The sequence below is a fragment of the Gavialis gangeticus genome, unplaced genomic scaffold (genome assembly GCF_001723915.1).
Source record: "Gavialis gangeticus isolate Ggan-Ray unplaced genomic scaffold, GavGan_comp1, whole genome shotgun sequence".
NCBI lineage: Eukaryota > Metazoa > Chordata > Crocodylia > Gavialidae > Gavialis > Gavialis gangeticus.
This window is the reverse complement of record NW_017729009.1, coordinates 13,297,823-13,307,859: the sequence shown is the minus strand read 5'-3', so window position 1 is coordinate 13,307,859 and position 10,037 is coordinate 13,297,823. Positions and strand designations below refer to the sequence as shown.

The 10,037-nt window shown below is 43.6% G+C and overlaps 1 protein-coding gene across 6 annotated transcripts in view; it reads left to right on the top strand.

Annotated features, from left to right (window-relative positions):
- Positions 1-36: 36 nt before the first annotated feature.
- The window catches only part of ARFGAP1 (ADP ribosylation factor GTPase activating protein 1), a 37,594-nt gene continuing 27,593 nt past the window's right edge, over positions 37-10,037 (top strand). For 5 of the 6 annotated variants that reach the window (XM_019510115.1, XM_019510113.1, XM_019510114.1 and 2 more), the window contains exons 1-4: positions 6,015-6,085; positions 7,368-7,477; positions 8,678-8,849; positions 9,426-9,526. In XM_019510115.1, coding sequence (XP_019365660.1) covers positions 6,026-6,085; positions 7,368-7,477; positions 8,678-8,849; positions 9,426-9,526 — 443 coding nt within the window. In that variant the 5' untranslated portion in view covers positions 6,015-6,025. Of the gene's footprint in view, positions 96-6,014; positions 6,086-7,367; positions 7,478-8,677; positions 8,850-9,425; positions 9,527-10,037 lie in introns of those variants that run through there. The other variant, XM_019510110.1, reaches the window with a different exon arrangement.

Sequence of the window (10,037 nt, the reverse complement as noted above, 5' to 3'; positions counted from 1 at the left end):
CGGGGCCGGGGCCGGGGCCAGGCGGCCGGACGGACGAGGTGCTTCGCGGGCTGGGCCGAGCCGAGCAGCCGCAACCCCAACCCCGCGCTGCCCCGGGGCGCCCAGCATAGGTGAGGGGGCTGGGCCCGGGTCCAGGTCCAGTCTTGCTGCTGGTGGTTGTCCTGGTGCTGGTCCTGGTCTTGGTTCTAGTACTGGTCTTAGGTCCAGATCCTGGTCCCAGTCCTGGTCCTGGTGCTAGTCCTGGTCCTGGTCCCGCTCTTGGTGCTGGTCCTGGTCTTGATCTTGGTGCTGGCGGGATGCCTCCCGGATGCTCGGCTCCAGGGCATCCCTTGGCGCGTGGCTGCCCTCAGGTGGGCTGGGGCAAGTGGGGAAGGAGGCTGCCCCGTACCCCTGGCCCCCTTGTCGCCCACAGAGAAGAGGGGCTGGAAAGGACTCCTCGTGCACCCCCTGCCTGGGGCAGCACGGGGCCGGTCCTGGCTGTGTGAGACGACTTCACCTTTTTTATGCGCCGATAGGCGTGCGAGGACGTTCGAGCCCTCGTGTTGCTGACAGCCTTTCATTGCGTCAAGATGAGCTTTGAAGAAAGGAGCCGGGAATGAGGAACCAGCTTCAGATTCGTGCCAGCAGCGCACCCCAGAGCCAGCTGTGCCGCCCCCTCCTAGCAAGCTGGGCTGCTTTCTTAGCAGAGTTACCAGCAGACCCGGGGGAGCGAGTCTCAAAATCAGAGAAAATTCAGGTGGGAAGAGACCTCAGGAGGTCACGTCTAGTCCAACCCCCTGCTCCAAGCAGGACCGCTCCCATCTGCTCGGCACTGGTGGAGTCCAGTGTTGGGCCCCCCACTCCTGAAGGGGTGCGATGAGCAGATGGGATCTCGGGTCCAGTGGAGGGCGATGAAAACAGTTCAAAGGGAATGGGACTTGTGAGGAGAGGATTAGGGCCTTGGGTTTATTCAGTCTACAGAAGAGAAGACCAAGGGTGGATTAAATAGCAGCCTTCAACTCCCTGCAGGGGGGTTGCAAAGATGATGGAGCTGGACTTCGCTCAGTGGGGGCAGACGACAGAACAAGGAGCAATGAGCTCAAGTCGCAGCAAGGGAAGTTGAGGTTGGATATTAGGAAACACTCGCAAGGAGGGCAGTAAAGTACTGGAACAGGTTACCCCGAGAGGTGGTGGACTCTCCATCCTTGGAGGTGTTTAAGATCTGGGTAGACAAAGTCTTGTCTGGGTTGATGTAGTTGGGGCTGGTCCTGCTTTGAGCAGGGGGTTGGACTAGACGTGACCCCCTGAGATCCCTTCCAGCCCTTGTTTTCCATCATGTTATGATCCTGCCTCGGGCAGAGGCTTGGCTGAGATCATAGAAAGACAGAAGTGGGTCTGGAAGGGACATCCTGCTTGAGGCAGGATCAGCCCCGCCCAAACCATCCCAGACAAATCATCATTTAAACTCTACATAAGACTACTGTGAACCCTGATGCCAACGTATCTTAAGACCCAAACTGGATGCAGTAAAGCAGGGGAACTGCGGCAGTCAATGTCCTGCTTCTTTGAAACATGTCAGTATATCAGTATATGCTCATGAGATTCTGGGGAGTGGATCATGCCCCCTGCTACAGAGCGAGGCAAACTCCTCTTCCCTTGGTACCAGTTTGACTGTGGGGTCAAATTCCTTCCTGACTTACCTCTTTTGCCATGTTTTTTTTGCTTGTAGACAAACAAAGTGTGGATATGTGAGTAAAATGGTAGACATGCAATCTTCAAGGCTGCTGGCCTTGTGGTTTGTGGAATGATAACTTCTCAGGAAATACATGGAGCTTGCATTGACTCTCTGGTTTGGAAGTGTCTGCTTGGTGCATAAAAGTTTGTGTCATACTCAAGGAATTGATTGGCTGAACATCAGTGTTGCTGTCGAACAGCAGCTGGAGTGTTTTGATCAAGCTGTTTTGGGGGTTTACTCGTAATCCTATAGCCACTATGGTGAAAGTGCAAGGAGCCTAACTCTCACCATAATTAGACTTTTTTTTGCCAGTTTCACATCTGTTTTCCTGAAGGTGGCTGATCTCTGTTTGTATAAAATTGGAAACTCTTCATGTGACCGTGGTAGCAGTTTTGCATTTTCTCTACCTGTATCTTAGAGTAGGGGGTGGCCACCTCATGGCATGAGTAACATGGCAGATTGGGGATGGCATGGGGAACAGCAGCAGATTGGGCAGAGGGAAAGGATCGGCGTGGCACTTGAAGAGTGCATGGGACCCAACTTGTGGTACACATATCAAAAGGGCTGGCCTGCACTTGTCTTAGAGCATGGTCATCCTATTTCTGACCGTTCAAAAAGGAAATAGCTTGTGAAGGAAATGCATAGTGAAGCCGACTGGTTTTACTGCAGTGAGTGGATCCTATGACCGAATAGTATTTGTATGGAGAACAGACTGTGGGGACTAGATGAGTTGGAAAAAATGACTTGGTCATGAAGGTGAGAGCCAAGGGCCAGGGTCTTCTGAGTTGTAAACCTCATTCTGCCTGACTTCAGCCCGGGAAGTTCACTGTGAACCGTCTATACTTGCCTACTTGCAATGCAGGTTGTGACTTTTATAGCACCTTAAACTTGCTGTTTTCCTGCAAGTCATAAGTGCCCCAGTGCATTTCTTGGAGACATCCTTCATCCGCATTGTCTGAATAGGACTTAGAAGATTTTTCTATGTATGACTCCTCTGTATCACCAGCTAAATACAGTGTCGTGGGGAACAGACCCAACTTTCTTTTCTCATTTTCCTCCTGATTCAAGCATTCCTGGAAGCACAGCTGCTGAGTCCTAGCACTGAGTGGGAGAAGACTAATGAAGTGAAGTGTGTAGAGCAGGGGAATGGACTTTCTCTTGCCTTAACCAGTGCAGGGGTGTGCTAAGGGGATTTATTTCAGGCTGCTGGCATGGATCTGAAGTTGGCTTCTCATTCCCAGTTCAACCTGGTCAGAGGACAAGACCCTTCCTTAGTAGGACGTTGGTTCTGATTGGAGATGGTCCGAAACTGTTATGAAAGTTTTGGTTGTAGAAACTGAAACTTTATTGCATGTCAAACCATTTTGGGGGAAGGTTTCTCAAGTCTAGAATGGATTTTGTGGTGATCGATTGGGAAGACCCACCCAGAATAACTTAGTAATTAGGACACATTTCTGATATGGGAGAAGCAGGCTTAATTCTCTGTTCTCCCTCACTTGAATGCAGGTTTCCAGCATCACATGTGAGCAGCCTAACCCCTGGGCTCCTAGTTTTTCTGCGGGGGCCTCTGAGAAAATATTGAGACATACCCGTTGCATTCCACTGGGTACCTGGGAAGCTGTTGAGATCTCTTGCCCAGCGGCCTTTAAGAGTGGAGTCCACTTTTCTGTCCATCTTTTGGATGAAAGCCTGCACTAGCGGTTATGGCATATTCCACTTGCATGCATCCCACATAATTTGCATAGAGACCATCCCAATTTGTTTTCTTTTGCTTGCATTATAACAAACATTGGTTAAATGCATCGCCTTGTTGGATCCTCTGCTTACTTTGTAATTTCATTGCACTGAGGGTACCTGCATGTTAACTATAACTATTTGTACTTCCTATAGCTGAACCACAGCAGGAAAGACGTTGAGAAGGGGCTGCACTTAAAAACCTTGACAATGGTCAGAGCTAGTCAGTTTTGGGGCTGCTGTCTTCTCTTATTTTTTAAGGCTTCAAGTAGCAGCCCCAAAACTACCGGCTTCCATCACTTTCGAGATGCAAGGAGTCTTTGTGACATCTTTTATTGCACCAATGGTATAACTAGGTGAGAAATTGGGCAAGCTTTTGGGCATAAAGCTACCGAACCAAGGTTATGTTATGCCCAAAAGCTTGTTCAGTATCACCCCCAAATATACTGTTGGCCCAGTAAAAGGCATTACAAAGTACCCTTGGCTCTTGTATGTTTTCTGGGTATGGGCATTAATGCTGGGAGGGCAAAGTCCTATCACTTTCTGGTGCTGTTGACTATAGAAACTGACCTGCCAGGCTGCCATGGTTAAAGCTAGCACCTAACTTGGGGGTCGAACTTTGCCCTTGCCCACTTGTGCCTTTTGATTCATGCAAGCTTTTTGTCTTTGACCACGATGTAGTCATAGACGTAGATTTTGTGTGTAGCAGATTACATATAAAATCTACATCTGCCCACATGGATACAGCAAGTTATGTAAGAAAAACAAGGCACTCATTGGAGAGACAGTGAAGTTAATCAGGCAGTGCATTCCCTTTTCATTTCTTAAAAGATTTAAAAGCTGCTTTTAACCTGATTAATAGCTCAAAAATCCAATACATTTTAAATTTGAGATAGGACACCTGAAATCTTTTACTTCATCGAGCATTAATTACAAGGTAATCTAGTAGTGCCTACAGTTTTATATGAAAAAGTCTGTCCTTAGGGGGCTGCCCTTTAGCACAGAGCAGAACAGCTGATTTTACTTTATTATTTCATAGATATGATTGATATATTGATATAATATTAACACATGGTAGATGATAAGTGAAAGCTTTTTAAAAACAGGAGATTCATTCAATACAGTTGGAGGACAAACAGCATTTTGCAAATGGTGAATTAAAAACAATGGCTAGTTCTGAGTGAGGATGAAAAGCGGGCACTTCTGCAGAGAAATAAATAACTTCTGCTTTCAACAGTAATAATGTGTAGCAGCAGTTTTGTACTTACTTCTTCCTGAATTATGTTGACATAGCTGATGGCCAGACATCAGCCTTTGGCCTTGCACTGTTTTGCTGTAGTACTGCATGTCATTGTTTGTAATTCATAGGGAAGGTGCTCCAATAAATTTGTGTGGTAGCGATGATATAAATTAAAACCTTAAAGGAATTTTTATTAAGGAAAAACAATTTACAGGCTAGAAATTGGTTGGACTTTCTCCAAGTGAGAATGTCTGCATGTGTGCTTTTCAAAGGAGGGTAGAGGGCATGGTGCTTAGCATTTCTATAATCACTTGCATCTTTAAAGTGCTGTACAAACCGCGACCTGCAAGGGAATTGGGAAGAGTTAAGAGTGGCTGCTTTCTACATGCATAGATATAACAGTTGTCTGCACTGTGTTAAAGGTACACAGTGAGCAGGCAGCTGAGACGTGATTAAAACTGTATGGACTGCATACAGAATTCCTTTCCAGATGTATATCTTGATATAAAAAGTGTAAGTTAGCAGAAAGTGCATGGAGCAATTTTTCCTGACTTGCAAATTGCCAGCTGAACAGTCTAGTCCTGCCTAATGCTGAGATTGAAGTATGTTTCACATTATATATTCTGACCATTGCACTTTTCTTTAATTTTAAAGGGAAACTGAGGTTTTAAAAGGCAGCGTTTATGTTTTAAAAAATCAAGTTCCATATAAGAGACCCTTGAAATTGTCCTCCCAGTACTTCTTAGTTGAACTTTTATGAATGTTTCTGCTTCTTGGCTTCTTTCCTTGGTACCATTTGGCCAGTTGCATGCAGTTTTGCTGCACCTTGGATGTTGATTAAGGCCCTTCCAAGTGATGGGAGTAGATTGGTTTGAGGGTACATCTATCATCGTCAACAATGCTTTGGACCCATCTTGGGTGACGTCTGTAGTTTTATTGTAGGTGTACCTGTTAATACAAAACTCTGGAAGAGCATGCCTGTAGATCCCCTGCAAGCTGTGGCTTAGTGACTGCATGTCCAGTTAATGAAGTGGGACTACATTAAGTCCTGCTGAATGCACAAAGTAAGGAAAACACTCTCTTTTTCCATTTCATGTAATGTTAATCGTGGGTATTTTTTGTAAAGAAAAACAATATCCTGTTCTTCAGATTGAGTGACTTGCCCCTTCCCATCTCCCCCCCACAATTAACTCTAACTTTTGAGCTTCAGACTTCAAGTTCCTTACTGCAGTGTTACAATCTGTATCTTGTGCACCACCGAGCATGCTATCAGCATTTGAACAATAATTTGATTTAAAATGCATTAACGCTGTTCTTTCTCCCCTCTTTATAGAATCATGGCAAGTCCAAGAACAAGGAAAGTTCTGAAGGAAGTCAGGGCACAGGATGAAAATAATGTAAGAAGTTCTTTGAATTTTGCTGGAAGTAGTTAATTATGCAGCGACCACTGTCTCGGTGTACTCCAGAGAGCTGACTTCAGCTGCTAGAGCTATTGTGTTCATGGCACTAGTATAGCTTGCAAAGATTAAGTGACAAACTTGGGCATCTATTTAAGTGTTTCATTAAATCATTATAATACAAGATTGATAAATGTGCATTGGGCATAAGTCCTTTGAGAGGTTTTGGTTATACAGTAAAACATGAGTGATGATTACTTAGCCTAACACACGCAGAGAATTTTTTGTGGTATTTTTGGCATGCTTAAAGTATTTAGGGTTTTTGGTGCAAATAAAACTTATCTTGTCAGTACGCAGGGTCCCCAATCTGTGAGGCTCTGGCCAGAGAAGGGAGTCTATGATTCAAAACTCTCATGATTCATACCAACGTGACCCGATTTCTAATTACATCCAAAAATTCTTGTTTCTAGAATCTGAAGTTCTGCTGTATGGCTTTGAATTGAGAGAGATTTCCAGAAGGGCCATTGTTTAACATTTTGGTCTTATTGGAAACTTCTTTGCATCATTAAGTTGGTTCTATTTTTTATTTTTATTTTTTGAAGATAGAACCAGGGAACTTTTTGCATTTTGGCACCCATCTTGCTGGGGTCATCTGATCCCAGCAGTCTTTCCTGCCCAAGTGCAGTGGGTCTGGACCCAATGATCTGTAAGGTCCCTTCCAGCCCCTAACAACTATGAAACTATGGCATTGCTCTGGGTGTCTCTGAAAAACTTCCTATGTACATTGGCAATAAAACCGTACTTTCTACAAGTATGTTTGTGGCTGGTTGTCGGACAGTCAACTCGCAAGACTTCAGAACTGCTCCAAACACTTAAGACGGAGCATGGAGATTCAGTAAAACTAAACTTAGTTTAGTTAAACCTGTATGGTTATCTTTTTATGTGTGTTGTTCATTATTTTTTTCCCCACGCCCTTCATTTATAATGAAGATGTCTTTCACAGTATAGCAAATGAAAGCACAGTTTAGCTTTGTATTGTTTTAGTCTGAGTTGGGGAAGTTAACAAAAATTGTTCTTCCTGTAAAATACAAACCCTGTAGGTGTTTTTTATGTGGATATTTAAGGGAGCTAAAATATATTCAGTTGTCTTGAAACACTGAGAACTCTTAACTCAGATTTTTTTTTTGCTCTGGGTAAACTGGGTGGTTTTTTTAGCTGTAATCTGAAAGCTTATTCAAAGGGAACAGTGACAGAATTAAGTATAGTCTGCTTCCTTTTTCAGATCTGTTTCGAGTGTGGTGCATTTAACCCCCAGTGGGTGAGCGTGACCTATGGGATATGGATCTGTCTGGAGTGTTCAGGAAAACACAGAGGCTTGGGAGTTCATCTCAGGTGAGTCTTTGGTACAGACACAGAATAGAGCACTTGTGGTTTTTTTCTTTTCTGGAGAGAGGGGAAAAAAATTGGAAGTCATACTACAGCCAGGGCATCTGTGTAGTGCTATAAGCATACATAGTATATTATTGGACCTCTTCTAAAGTTTATTGGAAGTTCTTGCCTTATGCAGGAAGTGCTTTGCATTCTTCTAACATGCAGTAAGCTCAAGAGTCCTAGAATAAGATGCAGTACCTGCCCTGGAGGTTTAGGATTTATACTGAAAGGGAAAACTGGGTTAATTGTTCAGGTAGGAAAGGGAAATGAAGAGTTCAGCAGTGAGACCACCAACAAGAAAGACCTGCAGGAGTAGTTTTTAAAGGATGACTTAAAGTTGAGTGGGGAGTAAAGATTGCACTAATGAATAACACGAAGGAGCTTGTCTGAGCTCAGCATGGAATACTAAAAGAAAGGGAGGTAGGAGGGAGGGTAAGGAGAAGGAGAAAAAATAGAAGGAAATGAGGTGGAGTCAGATTTTCTTGGACCTCGGTGAGCGTGTGATCTCGTATACTCTTTGACTGAGCTTTAACACATTCACAGTAGGACTGTCTGTAGTTTTTCCTTGTGGATTAATGAGCAGCAGCAAGAATTTATGGCCCAAAGTAAAGCTGAGGGGAAACTATATAACCCAGTCATAAATGCCATGAAATGAGGTCACATGAGATTTTACAATGTAGACTGCTTAAAACAGTTACCGGGTGTTCCCCCTAAATGGGACTGATGGGAACGAGAGTTAGAGGTGTTAAGAATTAGCTAAGCAGCATTATGAACAAAAAGGAGTCTTTTCACAGCTTGGGAAAAATTTGGGAAACACAGTCAAGTGATGGCATGGGCCCTTCTTGACGTTGGTTTGTGAAGCCAACCTATTGTTTCAGGTTTTTAGACTCTGTACCCTTTTATGTATGACCTATGATGGGTATGTGTGGGTTGTTTGACTCCTTCCTATGCTGGACGGAGGAAGATCACTACAGTAAAACAGTTTGGAGAATTGCTCTATTGATACAATCTGTTGCTGAAGTGCATCTGCCATGTGTGGCTTTTCTAAAGGCTTAACTTCTGGCATAGCTACAAATAGAGTATTCTAACAGTGTCATTTTATGTTCTAATCTTATGGCTGAAGTTTATAAAATGTGAGGCATTTCTTATTCTGGTCTCCAGTTTTGTGCGCTCAGTCACCATGGACAAATGGAAGGATATTGAACTGGAAAAGATGAAGGTTGGTGGCAATAGCAAGTTTCGAGAGTTCCTGGAGTCTCAAGATGATTACGATCCCTGCTGGTCGATGCAAGAGAAATACAACAGTAAAGCTGCAGCTCTTTTTAGAGATAAGGTAAATCTATACGCACAATTTGTGCATTCCTAACCGTTCCTATTTGAGGATCTTGGAACAGTCCAAAATAGTTGCAAATAACTTTGGGACTTCTCTTTGAAAGCCTGCTGCAATTCCTGAGAGAGTCTAGGCTCAGACTTCCTATACCTAAATCTTCAAATGGCTTTTTAGTTACATTTTTTTTTTTGAGTCTTTGTTTTGTTTGGCTAAATTGGGCCAGATTGTTGCTGGTGCAATTTGTTGTAGTTCAGCTGATATCACTGGAGCTATGCAGTGATATAGCAGCTGAGGATCCACCTGTTACCTTGGAAGTATTGTTTTATGCAAAAGAGCCAAATTGTTAGCAGATTTCTTTGCTGTTTACAGAACGGTAGAGTCATCTGTCACAAAAGCATAAAAAGTAGTAAAATCCATTCCTCTGATGGAAGTATCATTCCTGTAGGCCTGCCAGTCCCAAAAGTAAAATAAAAGTTGTTATCTCCAAATGCATTTGAAGCTGCACTGGGTTGAACATTTGAAGCTTATTTGAAAATTAGCACCTTACCTGTCCGTATTATTTTTTTCTGCTCCCTGTAGGTGGCTACTTTAGCTGAGGGCAAAGACTGGTCTCTTGAAACTTCTTCTGCCCAAAACTGGGCTCCTCCTCAACCCAAGATGTCTCTGACTTCAAGTCATCGGTATGTTTTTCTAGTTAGCAGTTATGATGGCAGTAGCCTGAAGCAATGGAAGTTGAATCTCTCCTGTTTTCTGCTGGCAAGTTTTTGATTTCACCAGCAGCACTGCTGCTAATTTAAGAAATTTAAGTTAGCAAGACTTGCATTGCTGTAATCAGTCACTCTCATTTCCTTCTTATTCTCACATCTTTTCAGTGCATTCTAGCCTAGTAGTAGAGGGCCTGGATTTCAGTAAGAAGGTACCTGTACCAGTGATGTTATTAAGATCATACAGACCATTTGAAAACTTAGCAGTGACTCTTCTTAAACCATATTTTCCTTTTAGAGATGATAGCTACCTGGGTTATGAATTCTTTCACCATAATACCTTGTTAGTTTAAACAGCCAGAAAAGGTCAGCAAACTTGCTTAGAAAAAACAGATTGCATGCATATGCTCCTTGGATGTGCCACCCTACTGGGTTTCTAGTGATGATAGATAGGCCCCTGGGTTTCATTGGATTCTTGAGAATATAG